At 61.5% G+C, this 15,415-nt stretch overlaps 4 protein-coding genes across 4 annotated transcripts; all 4 read right to left on the bottom strand.

The window, feature by feature from the left end:
- Window positions 1–5,594: 5,594 nt before the first annotated feature.
- LSCM1_04833 (uncharacterized protein) lies at window positions 5,595–7,901 on the bottom strand (the record flags this gene model as incomplete). The annotated part of the gene is made up of 1 exon (XM_067322321.1): window positions 5,595–7,901. One exon carries the CDS (start codon window positions 7,899–7,901, stop codon window positions 5,595–5,597), a length of 2,307 nt encoding a protein of 768 aa, XP_067180094.1.
- Window positions 7,902–10,719: 2,818 nt separating this feature from the next.
- Window positions 10,720–11,577, bottom strand: LSCM1_04832 (uncharacterized protein; the record flags this gene model as incomplete). Its single annotated transcript, XM_067322320.1, has 1 exon — window positions 10,720–11,577. The coding sequence occupies one exon, from the start codon at window positions 11,575–11,577 to the stop codon at window positions 10,720–10,722; it is 858 nt and encodes a 285-aa protein (XP_067180093.1).
- A 780-nt stretch (window positions 11,578–12,357) lies between these two features.
- On the bottom strand, window positions 12,358–13,284 carry LSCM1_04831 (uncharacterized protein; the record flags this gene model as incomplete). Its single annotated transcript, XM_067322319.1, has 1 exon — window positions 12,358–13,284. One exon carries the CDS (start codon window positions 13,282–13,284, stop codon window positions 12,358–12,360), a length of 927 nt encoding a protein of 308 aa, XP_067180092.1.
- Window positions 13,285–13,925: 641 nt separating this feature from the next.
- On the bottom strand, window positions 13,926–14,888 carry LSCM1_04830 (uncharacterized protein; the record flags this gene model as incomplete). The annotated part of the gene is made up of 1 exon (XM_067322318.1): window positions 13,926–14,888. One exon carries the CDS (start codon window positions 14,886–14,888, stop codon window positions 13,926–13,928), a length of 963 nt encoding a protein of 320 aa, XP_067180091.1.
- Between the last annotated feature and the right edge of the window lie 527 nt (window positions 14,889–15,415).

The following is a 15,415-nucleotide window of genomic DNA, read 5'->3' as shown; positions in this document are numbered from 1 at the left end:
CACAAGACGGGAACAGAGGCGCGCGGGTTACCGCAGGTACGTATGCGTGTGTGTAGAAGACGGACACAAGCACACGCGCGACGACGACACCACAACACGAAGGGAAAGGGGGAGGAGAGGAGGGAGGCAACAGAAGGGGAATGATAAGCGAACAGAAGCCAAAGCACTATCGGAGAGGGGGTCTGCGCACAGCCGCATCAACAACATCTAAAAAGGGGGGGGGTGAGGAAAAAAAAGGCTCGGCGCTGAGGGACGCGCATACGCGTGCCACCTCCAACTGAACAGGACAACCAAGACGACGGACGAGAACAAAAATGCAGCAAATAGACGCCGCCAAGGGGAGGGGTGGGGTAGGGGGGAGGCGACGCGCTAGCGTGGTGGAGGTGTACTCGCACACGAGCAGCGCCCACACACAACAGAAAGAGGGCCGTTAAACTGGAGAGAGAGGGGGCATATGCTCACGCCTACCGAACGACGGGGCGGGCGCGTGTGGGTAGTGGAGGTGGATAGGCGGAGCTGCGTGATCTGAACAGAGCAGGCCTGGCGAGTAAGGGACACACGCACACGCGTCGCACAGCGAGAGCAAGCAAGCACAAAAAAAGGGGATTGCGCTGGACGAAGTGGCTATGGTGATGTTGGGAGGGGCTTGGTGCGCGCGGGTTGTGGATGGCTGCACCCGAGCTAAGGATGCGAGGCAGCTGGAAAGAGAAACGCTTGCAAGTAACGGCAACGGCACGCCTCCTCTACGGTCGTGGCGGACGGATAGACAACTACAGAGCTGTAGTGCAGCCAACGGCAGGCAGGAGAGGGAAAGGAGTGCGCGGGAAGGGGACCTCGTGGAGGACGCTTAAAGATATACAAGTGTGTGTGTGTGGCGTGGTGGTGCTGAGGGGGAGAGAAGAGCGGCTGCCGTGCAGACGCATTCGCGCAACGAAGGAGGGAGAGAGAGGGAGAGAGGGTGGGGTGGAGCAGCGCGCACCATGGCAAGGGCGGAGAGGCGTATACAGGGCACGATGGAGGAGCGCATAGAGCAGTTGCCACCACCGCAAAGAGAGCGTAGCGGGGAAAGAGCGCTGCCCGACATGATATACGCGTCCCTTAGCAGCGCTCGGACGGTGGCAAGTGGCAGGGGGACGCACACTCCCGTTGAGGGACCACCACCCCTGTGCATGTGCTCTTTCCACGCCATCTTCTCATCACGGACCACCAAGTGCTGGCGCGTACGCCCAGCAGCCGGGCAGCACCGTCCCTCCCGCAGCAGAGAAAGGACCGGCTGCTGCTCGAGCCGATGCGTTTCACGACCCTTTCGCGGCCTTCCGTCTACCCCTGCATCATGAGGTGCCTGTGGGGCGAAGGAGGCAGCACCTCTCAGTGCGCGCGTGACATCTCATGAAGTCCAGCAATCTCTCTCTCTGTGGGGGGGAGGGAGGGAGGGAGGCGAGGAGAGGCGGGGCGGGTCTGAGCGGGGCCCGGCTGACGTTTCATTACATAGAGAATCCATATTCACAAAGAAACTTGGCAATCTGTCCGCCAAGCCCAGTTGGAGAAGTTCTTCCTGCAGACGGGGGAGTGGCGGGTGGGAGGGCCTCGAGAGGGAGACAAGCGATGGAGGCACAGACTTCAGCCCGGTCGGCACCGAGAGATACCGGCAAACGCAGACAGACACGGGCGCATCGATGTGCAGCTGTCAGCTGGAGGTAAAGGGGGTGAGGGAGAGTAGGCATGCGTATGGAGGGCTTACGGATGCGCAGGGCAGGGCAGGAGAACGCCCGTTTCGACGGAGTTGTGTTGACCGTCGAAGGAGGTGGAGAGCATCGAGCGGGCCTGGAGGGGGGAGGAGGGAGTCTACGACGCGGTATCGCAGATGGCGAAGGCGATGTGGACGACAGTGCTAATGGCAGCAGACACGCGCAGCAGCGTGAGGGAGCACCTCAGGGACATGGTCGGCGCCACCTGCACGGCTGTGCGTAGAGGTGTGAAGGCATGCACACAGACGCTCAGGGCGGCAAAGAGCTCTGGCACCGTCTTTGGGAATAGAGGCAGCATCGCAATGGAGCTGTCTTCGTGCTTGATGGCCAGGATGGTCGTGCGGGAACACTGATGGTATCATGATGAGGGAGACAAGGATAAACAGGCTGGTAAGCGTCGGCATCCGCGGTCGCATGTTCGCTCGCTTCATGAACGCCAGCGGGAGGCAGAGACGCGAAGGTGCGATGACACCAAATGCTTCGGCGGCGCTACCCTCGACACTCACGTGGGTGAGGAGAGTCCGCATGCTGGGCGCCGCATACGCCACGGTGGCGGCGAGGGCGACACCGTCGTACCACGCTTGGAATGCGGGACGCCGTCTGCCAATGGTCATGCGAGGCGCGTCGCCGTACGTGCTAGCGTGCTCAGCCCAGCGCAGCCGGTGCTTTGCCTCAAAGAGTATCTCAGCGTAGTGGCAGCACACCAACTGCGTCCTAATCATAAGCCGCTCGCCGCCTTCGATACCGCCCATGCGCACGATATACGGCGTCACGAGAGTGCCCACAGTTCCAGGAGCACTTAAGGACGTTGATGGTGCCCACGAAGATCACATACTTCCACTCCAGTGGCCGCACCCTCTGTCAGGTTATCGTCTCCATGGGACACCTTTGCATGCTGAAAAGCACCGACATCGCCACGTCGGCTGCCATAGTCATTCACCCTTGCCGGCCCGGCTCGCGGAGCGGCGAAGAGGCGGTGGCACAGCCGTGATGACGGCATCTGTCTTTGCGCGGGGAGAGCTTCTGGAGAGGGCGAGCACGCTGCTGAGCGCCTCAGTCAGGATTGTGCTCGCCGTTTCTCACAGAAAAGGTGAGCGCACTCACAGCGCTGCCGTTCGCTGTCGAACGGGAGCCGACAGTGCAATTGGCGTTCACAGTGGTGCCGGCGCTCCCGTGCCAGCGTCCTGACCCACCGCCGCTGTCCGTGACGCCGTCGTGCGCCTTGATGCGCTTCGGTTGCAGCTCATTAGGTGACAAGAACACTGGGGTCACCTGCTCGTCGATGTCGTGGCCTTGGCAGGTGCCGTCGCTGCTATCGTACCCACAACCTGGAGCCTGATCGACCGGAGGCGCTTATCGAACCATGTGGGGCAGCCTCGACCACATCCAAGGCGGAGGAGAATGGGATGTGGGAAACCCCGCCAGTTGTGCGCGCTACTGCTGCTGCTGGTGCTGGTGCTGCAGGTGGGGGAGGGGGACCTGGCAGGGATAAGGCGCATGCACTGACGACTGCTGCTCTGTGACGGCGGAGGCGATAAACTTTCGTGCAGCAGCTGCCGCGGTCGCTGCACCACATCGTGGAATCCTTCGGGGGGCGCGACTCGCTGGGACGAGCCTGTTTGCGTCCGCGCCATCCTCGACAGCGGTAGTGTAGACGCCGATGAACGCGATGGGGACGGTGGCATCGACCTGAGGCACAGCGGGACACCGTTGTCGACTGCAAGGCGGCTCCGCCTGGGGCCCGATGCAAACCTCAATGCCGTACAACACCACGTGCCTCAAGTTCTCTGCTGTCTGTGCCGGCAATGACGTCGGGGGGTCATGAAGCGTATCAGCCCCGCTTTTGGTCGCATCACAGATCGAATTCCTGCCGCCACTCTCACGGCGGCTGAGTAGACGCTCTGGGCCAGAGGAAGCGCGCGGGCTTTCGCCGCGACTTTCCAAGAGCTGTGCTGCTGGAGGGACTCCGGCCGATCTCGCCGTGCCGGAGCACCGACCGTCGTGTGCGCCTTATGACGGAGGCTCCCGCGTGGGCCAAGCGGCGAATGTTGGGTCCCATCCCCGTCGCACGCGCCTGTCGCTTCTTCCGGGACCGCAGCGCCGGAGACGGTTTCGGCGCAGAGAGCAGCACTGCCCCATAAGCCGGAGGCGGGTGTTCGCCTTGTCGCCGGGAGGGGGAGAGAAGCGGCGGACAGGTGGCCGTGCGCTGGCCATATCTTCCCGACGGCACTCATCGTCGTCGCTGAGAGGGTCCGCCGCTGCTGTCGCTATAAGAAGAAAAGGGCGAGCGGCCCGGCATCTGCGCAGATGTGGCATCCAGCTCACCAGACGGCGCAGCGCCACGAGTTCGTCCGTCCATCAGAGGGAGGGGCGGGTGAAGGACGAGGAAGGTGCCCCGAGAGAAGGGCTTTTCGTAGGATGCGCAGTGGCTGACAAGGGGTGTCGTCGACACCTCTGCTGCTCGGAGGATGTGGTGGTGCATTGACCGGTTCGAAGATGCACGTGGGCGCGCGTATGTATCGGCGTTCGTGTGCGCTTGCTACTGCTGCTACATGAGAAAGGACAGAGGCCATCCACAGTTGTGCTGGCCGTGAGGGGAAGAGAGTGTCGAGGCGTGCCGAGCCGAGCAGAGGAGTACAGAGCCGAGCTGATAGCAGCGCGCGCATTGCCTTTCCTCCTGCCACAATGGTGTCGGACGGTGGAGCAAAGCGTTGCAAGTTCCGCGAGGGCAGGCCAGCGCACAGCAGTCGAGCACCGACCGCCTCCAGGCGCATGTCGCTCATCCGCCCCCTTTTTTCTCCCTGCCACGGCGGCTCAGGTGCCGCGCCACCGATTTTACTTTCTCTGCGTCCCCCCTTCTGCTGTCTCTTAGTATTTAAGGGGGGCTTTTGGGAGCACACGGGAGATGCCTTATGCATAGATGAAGGTGTACACAAGCGACAGAGGTGGGCGCATAGGCCTTATCCGCTCGAGAGAAAGACAGCGTGTGCGCGCGCGAGTGCGGAGTGGAGGAAGAGTCGTGAGCACAGCTGTCTCACCACACACACACACACACGCACGACGAAGTCGGTTTGCTGCTGCGCCACCGTACGCCACCCGCCACAGTTGCCGCCTCCATCGCCCAATCCATCAGCCCCTTTTTCTCTTCCGCACACTCACTCACGCCGACTGAGATGACGTGTGCTCAACTGCCCGCCACTTCGCTGCCTCTGACTGTCACCCCTCCCCCTCTCTCTCTCAGGCGCACGCACGCATGCACGGAAGGACGTGTACAGCCCCCCTCCTCCCCCCGCGTGTAGGTGCGTGCGTGCGCGCATTGGTGCACAGAGCCGCACAGCATGTGCCTGCGAAGTGCCTCGCGATAGCGAACGACCCACAGCCGCACAGCCACGGCCATCTGAGATGAGGTGCATCAAAGAAGTGACGTCGACGGCGCAAAGATGGAGCGGATGAGACGGACGAGGTGGTGGCGCGCGAGGAAAAAGAAAGACAGAGGCCTCCGCTCATTTCCACATGCACGTGTCGGCACCCGCACGCCAGGAGCCCCTTTTATAGAAGCTTCGCGAGCCGGTCAGCAGCAGCGACGCCGCCGTCGCGAGTACCACAAGCACACAGCCGAAGGAGACGAAGGCGCACCCGTGGATATCGGAAGGCATCGACGCATATGCACACGCATAAAGCAAACAGAATGAGGGGGGAGGGGGCGAAGGGGAGTCAGCGGCCGGGAAGAGGCGCGCCCTCGCGCAACATAGCTTCACACTTACACCAGCACCAAAGATGACTCCCTCGCGTGCAGCTGTGCGCCGTACCCATTCGCACCTGCGATGGAGTCGAGGAGTTGCGGTGCTATGGATAGACAGGGGGAGGCGGCGGCTTCCGCATCGCGTTCATGTGCACGGCGCTTGTCAATTCCGGGCTGCGACAGCCACTGTCTGGCGTTGGTGCTCGGCTGCTGCTCCGGCTGTTAGCCGCCGGCGTACGAAGGTGGACCTGCAGAGGGCTGACCGCCAGTGGCTGCTGCGAGGCTGACAACACCTGTGCCGACGGGCCTGCAACGGGCGATGTGGAGCCACCGCCGCTGCGCTCCATGGGGACTATATCGATCTCCTCACCACTCTCCTCGCCACCACCAGCATCGAGGCTGCGGGTGCGGCGGTGGTGACGCATGGCCGCCCCAGTGCTGGTGGGGACCTTGTAGTTAGAGAAGCTGAGGATTGGCGAGCGGCCGGTGGCGCCACTCGCCGCCGCATGCGCGGCGCTGCTGCTGCTGCTCAGAAACACCACGTCCGCGCCGGCGACGTTCGGCGCTGGGGACTCGACGCCGATCATCTCCTCTCCGGCGCAACTGCTGATGGCGTCGAGGTTGGCCATGCTACGATGCATGTGCGGCTCGCTAGGGCTTCCTCCTCTGCCGCGCGGCGGCGTGACGGACATGACCGGTTCAGTTGCGACCGGAGGCATGGGCAGAATACCGAGCAGAAGGTCCTCCACTGGGTGGCCGTCGTTGAGTTCGCCGTCCGCGTAGAAGACGCCCTCACTCAGCGAGACCCCGTTGGCACCGGCTTCTGCGTCGTCACCGGAGGACCCTTCACACTGCACAATGACGCCTTGGAAGCCGTCGCGAGCGAAGATGCGGCAGTACAGCCACGACACACCACTTCCGACGACGACGAAGCCAACGAGCGCCATGCCAATGCCGAAGGAGGTCATGGCTGACACTATCGAGGCCATCAGCGAGAAGGCCGCCGCCGGCAGCAGCACCAGCGCCGTCTTCCACGTGCTGAAGGGCAGAGCGTAGGGTCGCGGAAGGTTCGGATAGTCGATGCGCAGCTTGACCAGCGACGCGTAGATCAGCAGCATGCGGAGGCAGTAGATCGACTGACACAGTGATACAACGCTGGTAAAGTCCATGGTGACGCTGAAGGCAAGGGTGACGACAGCGTTGATGAGAATGGCTGGGATGGGCGTGCCGAGGCGCGGGTGGTAGTAACCGATAACTCTCGATATCTTCTTGGGGAACATCTGCATTGTCCCCATGCCAGCCAGCAGCCGGCTCGTGCAGCACATGCTGGTTAGAGTGAAGCCGATGCCGCTAAGCAGTGCGCCAACGAACAGCATGTACTTGAGCCAGTCGCCAGCGATCACCTTCGCCACCTCGGGCCAGTGCCCTGCCTGCCACTGCGAGTAGTCCTGACCAACACCCATGGCGCTTACGCCAGCGAGCATCGGCATGACGTAGCCGACGTACGTGCTCAGCATGAGCATCGTCATGGCCTTTGGGAAGGCCTTGCGCGGGTTGGCGACTTCCTCCACGACGGCGCCAGCGTTTTCGATGTTGGCGTAGTTCCAGCTGATGATCGAGAAGAAGTCTGCCCATTTCACATGCTTCACATCCACATGCAGCACCGCCTTGTTGAAGCCCTTGGAGAAGAGCTGAATCAACGTAAGCAGCATGAAGGGCAGAATGGTGATGATGCAGAGAATGATGGAGGAGTTGCCGACGATCTCGACGCCAACGCAGTTGAGGATGCAGCAGAGCACCACCACACCAACCTTCACACCCACCACCGGGGCGACCTGGAGGCTGCCCAGCTGCTGCGCGTATTCGGCCGTGAGGTTCGGGTACGTGGCGTTGCCGATGAAGGTGATGAAGACGGTCGCCAAAATGCACAGGAACGACATGAAGGGCGGAAACGCTGCGTTCGTCCACATCAGCACGCCCGAGTTGCTCGGCACGGCCGTGGAGAGCTCAGCGACAGCCAAGCCGGTAGGGAAGGCCCACATCCACGGTAAGATACCGCACACAATAAGCGTGATGAGGGGACCAGCTGACCCGATGCCGTCCTCGAAACCGTACCCGCCGCCAACGCAGTTGGCGAACATGATGCCAAAAAGTGCAACAGCGCTGAGGGAGCCACGATGGGCGACGCACTCGCCAGCACGGCGCACCCACTCTGGGCGCCGAATCACCTCCTTGGTGCGACGCAGCTCCGGGTGAAAGATGAGCTCCACATGGCGGTACGAGCGATCAGACGTGCCGTTGGGAGGGGTGGGTGGCTTCTTCTCATTGTCCATGCCGCCAACGCCCAAGGAGCTGCCATTGGCAGCGTCTGCATCATCTCTAGCAGCACTGCGTTCGGGGACATGGCGCATCCCAGCTGGCGTGCGTGCGACGGTGGCGGCGTCGAACGATCTGTGGCGTGCAGGAAAGGGAGAAGAAAGCGACAACCGGGAGTACAGGTGGGCTGGGGAGATGAGGCAACAGCTGCGGATGAACACGCGCGGACGCACACGCGCACACACGGGCCGCGGCAGGCGAGCGCGTTGGTCGCTGAGAATGAGAGACAGAGACGAACAAAGAAACAACAACGATAGAAAAAACAGCGCGAGATGGTCGAACAGAGATGACAAAAGCGGAGAGCTCAAGGCGAGTCGGTGCTGAGGACGGCGAGTCAACGGCTCTCACGCGCTCTCCACACCCTCACCCTCACCCTCGCACGCGCACGGGGAGAGGGAGAGAGGGAGACCTGCGAACGCACGCGCAAAGCTGTACGCAGGCGCGCTTTGAGACTCCCCCCTGCACAGGAGTGGCGAGACACGAACGCAGACTCTCTCTCTACGCGAATGCCGATAAGTCTGTGCGAAAGGGGCGAGGCAAAGAAAAGGGGCGCGGGAGGCGAATACAAAGCTACGCAAGCGCTACGAGGAGGTCGAGCAGACGGGCGAGAGGCGGGGGAGGTCCGTGGGCGAATGGCGAGACGCAATTGAGGAGGGCGAGCGAGGGAGGGAGAGTGAGAGCAGAGAGAGACGCTGGCCCGTGCGTGAAATACCCCTTCTCGCGCCCTTGCTGGGTATGCTCAGCTTGCTGAGAGGTGTCTGTATATATATGTATCTGCGTCGTCCCCGCTACTGCCGCCGATGCTCCGTGCGCGCGCTAAAGGAAAGCACGCACACAAGCCAGCAGATCGAGCGTCTCGCACAGACGCGGAGGTCGATGATGAACACGTCAAACTTTTGTGCTGCACAGCGTGCCGTTTTTTTCTATTCAAAGAAGGCAACGATGTCAGCAAAAAAAGGGGAGGAAGACAGCACGCACCCGCCAGAAGCGGAGACAGCGGCAGCAGACCCCCCCCCCCACACACTCACACACACGTGCGTGCAAAGGGGGTGTTGAAGAGGCGTTGTGCTTCAGCGAGGCGCACTTGATCGAGTCCCGAAACCAAAGGCACACGCCCGAACGCACACGCACCTGAAGAGCACCGGAGAGGCGCACGGGCCACACACCGACTGAGTGACGGGCGCGGAATGCACCTGAAAGGGACAGCGAGAGGCAGACGAAGCAGCAGCGCCGGGAGGGAGGGGGAGGGGGGCTCATGCAGAGTTGGATGTGAAAGGGAAGAAACAGTGGGCGCACGGGGCGAAGTTACAGTAAAGAAATAATTAAGTACATAACAATCGGAGCAGGCAATGAGGAGGAGGTGAGAATGTGGGGAGAGCCCTGTTTGCGTGTGTATGTGTACGGATGTGTGACTCTTCGTCCCTCTTTGCCCCGCCCTTTCCTTTCACATCTTTTCCCTCCCTCCCCCAATCGTACAGACAGACAGGCAGAGGAGAAAAAAAACGTTCTGCGCGTGTCTCTTCTTTGGCGGTGGGCGTGAGAGCTGTGACGGTCGATGCGGCTGAAAGCGGGGTGAGGGGTGAGGTTGGAGTTGATGGGAAAGCGGCAAGAGTGCACGATGATCGTATGTGCCAGTGAGCGTGTGGGAGGGGTGGGGGCAGTGGTATGCGTATCAGTTCACTTGTGGGGGAGTGAGCGATGGCCACGGAGAATACGTCGAGGGAAGCTGGAGAGCTGCTGCACAGCGTGTGTCCACTGCCCGAGTCGGTGCGGAGGGCGACATGATGGGTATATTCGCACATGTATACGCGTGTTTGCGTGCCATTGCTGAGTATGTGTGAGATGGAGCTGCATTGAAAGCGAGGGGAAAGGGAGAGCCGGAGATGTGAAGTGTGCCAGAGTGAGGTGAGAGACAGGCTGCGACCGGCTCGTTGCTTTGTTTTAGCTGCATTGCCTACTCGGCGATCACGCATGATGCGCATTAGGAGAGTTGCGGACTGGAGGAAGGGCGTGTCCAAGCTCGCTCACCCACCCACCGAGAGAGGGATCGACAGTTTCCAGGGCCTGACGAGGTGGACGTAGGTGTAGGTGTGGGTGTCGTGGTGTGGTCTCCCCTGCTGGCTCGTTTCCTTCACCCGGTACGCCCCTCTTTTTGGCGAGACATACTGTTCACCACCCCGTTCTGCATTACATTGGCTATGATGACTCCGTCACGACCGTCTCTGTACGCAGCCGAATACCACCCCTGCGCTTCCCTCGCGCCCCCCTTCCACACACACACACACGCACACAGGCGCCCCTACAAACATGGCTAGAAGAGGAATGAACGCCCAACAGCAACAAAGAGGTGCGGAATACATTCAGCGCACACGCCTGCACGCGGACTCGACGGCACACTTTACAGATGAGGGATATGGCGAAAGCAACGAGAGGGGGGAGGGGTGGGGGGAGGAAGGAGAGGGGGAGCGTTGACGACTGCTCTCCGTTGCCCACACGAAGCCGTACACCCACACCCACCCAAACACATACACACATGCATGATGAAGGCGGAGGGGAGGGGGAGTTTCGGCATGTCTATCGGGAGAGCGACGGCCCTTCTGTTCCCCATATCACACGCATGTGTGCCGTTGAGTGTGTGTGTGTGCATGTGTGGGGTGGGGGGAGAATGGTGCGCGTACAGGTATGCGTGCGTGTGTATACATGCATCGGCGAGCGGTGGCTCCCCGTTCCGCCACAGAACCGCGTGCTGATGCCTCCGTTGTCCCCCGTCTCTCCTTCCCTCTCCCGCTACTTGCGCCTCGATGGACTCGCATACATACGAGCCACCCGCCTCTCCCCATGCTCGCAGAGGCCTTACGACTCAAGAGCCTGCTCTTGCTGGCGCTGTCGCTCCGCCTCAGCCTGCTCCTCCGCCTCCCTGGCCTGGTCGGCTCGCTCGGCGTGCGGCTTCAGCTCAAGACGGGAGAGAATGCGGAACTGAGGCGCCATCTTGGGCTGGTGCTTGAATGGATCCAGCAGCCGATCCACGCTCGCCGCGGCCACCCTGTGCAGCACCGCCACCTCCACCCGTTCGAGGTCGATCTTCGCCGTGTCCATCGTCTTGCTCAGCACGCGTAGTGCCAGCAGCATGCCGTCTTGCAGCGTCATGTTCTCGTGCCAGTCCTTCTTCAAGAGTGACTGGGCCACCTGGTCGTTCTGGCCGATCGCGTACGCACTCCAGGCGCTGTAGTCGCCGCTTGGCTCGGTGGAGTACAGCTGATAGCCGTAGTAGCGGTCCCACCCAACGAGCAGGAAGGAGACGCCGTAGGGGCGCACGCCACCGTACTGCGTGTAGAGCTGCTTCTCGTCACACAGCGTGCGACATAGATCCTCGATCGCCATCGGCTCCTGGAAGGCGTACTGGTGGCGCTCTGCCGTAAGGCGAGCGTAGTTGAGCAAAGCGTAAGCGTCCGACGTCACACCCGCCACGCTGCAGCCGATGTGCTCTGCGATTTTGTACACCTTCTCCCCGCTGGTATTCGTGTTCTGCATGTTTTCGCTATCGAAGAGGGGGTGTGGCACCATCTTCTCACCGGCCAACACGACGCCTTCCTTCGTGCAGACGCCAATGACGGTACCGGCCTGCTGAATCGCCTCTACGGCGTACTCCACCTGGTAGAGGCGACCCTCAGGGGAGAAGGTGGTCGTGCGAGAGTCGTACCGGTGAGACATGGCGATGTGATTGGAAGCGATAGCGTCTGTGGGCTCTTACACTGACCAGCGGCTTTGGTGGCGGCACGGGGGATTGCGTAGAAATGAAGAGTACGGAGGCACTGCCACGCGGCGTGTGTGTGTATGTGTAGAGAGAGAGGGGGAGGGGGGTAAAGAAGGACGAGAGGATCCAAGGGAGGGAGACCGCACAGAGAAGCAAGACGGACGATTTGGCGTCGTGCTGGGCCGATCTTAGGTCACCACAATGCAAGGGGGTCCATTCATTACACACGTGAGCGCATATGCACCGCCAGCACGTTGGCTGAGGCCTCGATGAAGTGAAGACGGAGGAAGGACCGAAGTAGATGAAGACGACAACCAACGGCACGACTCGATGAAGGCCCTTCGTGCAATGTCTCTATGCTCTCTGCCTCTCCTTCAGTTGTTTGTCAGCTGGTCCGTACACGCGAGGATACAAGAGCCCATTGGATGCTCCACGCCAGCTCATGCGCTCTTCTGCCTCCCCCCCGTACTATCGATGGGCGGGGGGGGTGACGGAAAAGAAATGGCGCTGCTGTGAGAGGTGTTTGACTTGCCTGATGGGCATGCTCGAGTACACGATGCAGCACAGGGAGGAGCTGAGAACGTGTGATAGAGGACAGCGGGTGCAGGGGAGAGAGCCACCGCCGTTGGTCCGGCACTGTGCGTACCCCCTCTGCCCTCAACACCCATCCCCCCCCCCCACACAGTCGGGGGCAGGGACAGGCCTGCGAGAGGGATGCATCGCGCCATTTTGGGGCGCTACTCACCCCACGGCTGCCCGAGCACTTTGAGCTTCTCTTTTTTCAGCAGCAGCTCAGCCTCCACCAGACGCCAAAGCTCCGTCAGCTCATCGAAAGAAAGGCCGAAGAGGGCCGAGCCGACCCAGAAAGTGTGACGCCGCGCCGCCTCGACCGCGCGCAGGTCGTTGTTGCGGTGGAAGAGGCTCGCAGTCATGGCATCGTACATGAAGCAGCGAACCTCACGCGAGTGCTGGAGGAGATAGCGCTCGGCATTGCGGATGCTCTCCAAGGTGATCAGCGATGAGGCGACCTCACCGGTGCCATCCTCGTCATTGCCCTCATGGATGCTACATGGCACCGCAGAGTTCGATGCTACGGCCACCTCAGCCGCAGCGTCACCCGTGTAGGGCTCCATCTCCACCTCCTCGCTTTCTTCGCTCCCGTCAAACTTCGTTCGCACTTCGTTCTCGCGCGATGCGCCGCTGCGGTCGCCTCGCTTGGGGCTTTCCTGCGCGAGCAGACGCCCAATGATGTGCTCTCGTAGTGCCTCTACATCCGCCTGCGTCGCATTGTGCTGCAGCGCTGTGCAAATAAGCGATGGGTCAGGACTGGTGAGAGCGGCACAGCCTGCAATCCAGTCGCGCGCCAGGCGACTCCCACCAGAGGCATGAACGAGGGCTTTGCAGTAGAGCTGGCGTGTGTCCAGGGTCCTGTCCTCGTAGGCACTGTCCCACGACCCCATCGTCGGCGCATCATCAGCGCCGTAGCGCAATTTGTTCAGCCAGCGGCTTGCCTGCTGAGAGTGGCGCCGAAGTGCTATGCAGAGGGCAGCAGGTGATGTCTTGGCTACGGGCAAGGCCCACACGTGTCGTCGAAGGAGGTGGGAGAGGGCAGGGTCTCCCCGGCACCGCCGGACGACCCGGCTGGCTGGTTGAGCGAACTGCATCATGAGCTACACAGCAGCACGGCTAGCGGCGTCAGATAAGCGAGCCGGAGCGACTGCGGTGTAGGAGGACGGTGCGGTGGACGTGTGTGTGTGTGCAGGTGCGAACCCAAGTGCCTTTTCGTGGCGGCGAATACAATGCGGGAAGCAGGACCAAACGCACACAGTCGCCGTTTCGTGTGACTGTCTGCGCAACGCACTGACACATGTGAAGGGGATGTGCAAGCGGAGAGGAATGGTGAGTGAGTGAGTGCATACAAAGTCGCTCTCTCTGTCTCTCAATGCGTGTGTGTGTGCGTGAGGGTGAGTCCTCCCTGAGGCGCAGCGGCAGCAGCAAGGACGCAGCCTTTTCAGTGCACGTGTTACCTCTCCTGCTGTGTCGCCCCACATTTGCCGGCGCTGCCCATCGAGGTGCAGTAGGGGGGTGCACATGCACTTCCATCCCTTCTCAGAGAGGAGGCGTGCGCGCCCTGGCTGCCGCGCAGGTCTCTTCGTTGTTTCCTGTACCCACCGACACCCGCGCACCTGGGCACACATGCACACCTTTGCGTCACTTTATTGGCATACAGCTCCCTCTACGCGCCGGCCCGGGGCTTCTTCGCCTCCGTCGACGCAGCGGGTGCGGCCGTGATACCTTAGCTGACCTAGCGCAGCAACGGGTCGACGGCATCGCAAATCTCATGCATGCGGTACACGTCACAGATACCGTGGACATCCATGCCGGGCTCATGCGCCCAGGCGCACGCGCGCACGGCCGCCTCCGCTACCACGTCCAGACTCACCGGGGGTATCAGCAGCTTGCCGCCGCCAACGGCTGTCAGCAACTTGTCCAATGGTCGGCCGATCCAGCCAAGCGGTAGGGAGAGCGTGCTGACGGCGTCTGGGTTCGCAGCGGAGGTGACGAGGACGTGGCGCGTGCCATAGATGAAGCTGGGGCGCAGTACAACGCCTTTCGTGCCAAGGTTCTCCAGCACAGCCTTCTCACCGATGCGCTTACCGTGGAAGTAGCCTTTCAAGAGGTACTTGCTACCGAGGATGCGCGGCGAGTACAAATTGTACGGCTCCGCCGACACGTACACCACTTTCTGAACTGCTTGCACAAGCTTCGGGTGAAAGACGCCAGCCGCAATGTTTGTCATAACATCTCCGTTGATCTGCCGCGCGTCCTCGTAGTGGCACGTGAGGAGGCCGACAGCGTTGACGATAGCCGTGGCATCTGGGTGGTCATGCAGAAAGTGAAACACCTGGTCTCTGCTCGTGGCGTCGATACTGACGAACTCAAGCGCGTTCTGCTCGTCCACCTGATGTACTGTCTTGGCCACCTCATCCGCTGACAGGCGCTTGGGCGTGCTGCCGCTAGTGCTGCTAGCAGGGGATGGCCCCACAGACTCCTGAGCCGCCGTTGTGGCCCCCCTCAGGCATTCCTGCACGGCAGCTGGCCCACCAATCATGCGCACACGCCTCCAGAGCGTGTGCATCGGCGAGCCGAGTGGGGGTACCCCACCACGGGTTGCGATGACAACGTGGTAGCCGCGGCTGAGTGCTTTTTGCCCTACCAGCGAGCCGACAAAGCCAGTGCCACCAAACAACAGCAGTTTCTTCTGCATTTTCCGTGTGAACAGCAGCACGACGACTCGCAGTCAAGGGCTGTAGGGTTGGGGTGGGGCGGGCGAAGCGGGGGAAGAGATGGTGTGCGTGTGAGGGTGTTTCTGTGTGCGTGCGTGTGGGGTGGTGAAGATCGGCTACTCTGAACCCACTTGCATGCGTGTATTTAATGACGTTACGGTCGCTCTTTCCTGTTCGTTGCCGTCTGCGTTTGTGCGTGCGCGCGTGTTCACTGGTAGTATGACTGAGACACTCATAGCGCGGACAACTTCTTGCGTTAGTTGCGAGACCGCAACAGTCACAGGCGTGCGTGCGTGCTTGCGCGCGTGTGTGTGTGTGTGCCGCAGAGGCTGAGGTGTTGGTGATGTGGGGGAAAGTCACGGAAGCACACCACTACCGATTTGAGAGAGGGGGGAAGGAGCGTCGGAGGCGAGCACCGCAGCGGTGCACCGCGTTCCGATCTCTCCTCCTTCCATGATGCGCCCACGCCCTGAAAGCAGCAAGGCGCGTACGATGGGCGACTAATACG

Source organism: Leishmania martiniquensis, chromosome 14, assembly GCF_017916325.1.
Source record: "Leishmania martiniquensis isolate LSCM1 chromosome 14, whole genome shotgun sequence".
NCBI classification, from domain to species: Eukaryota; Euglenozoa; class Kinetoplastea; order Trypanosomatida; family Trypanosomatidae; genus Leishmania; species Leishmania martiniquensis.
This window is presented reverse-complemented; position numbering and strand designations above follow the sequence as displayed.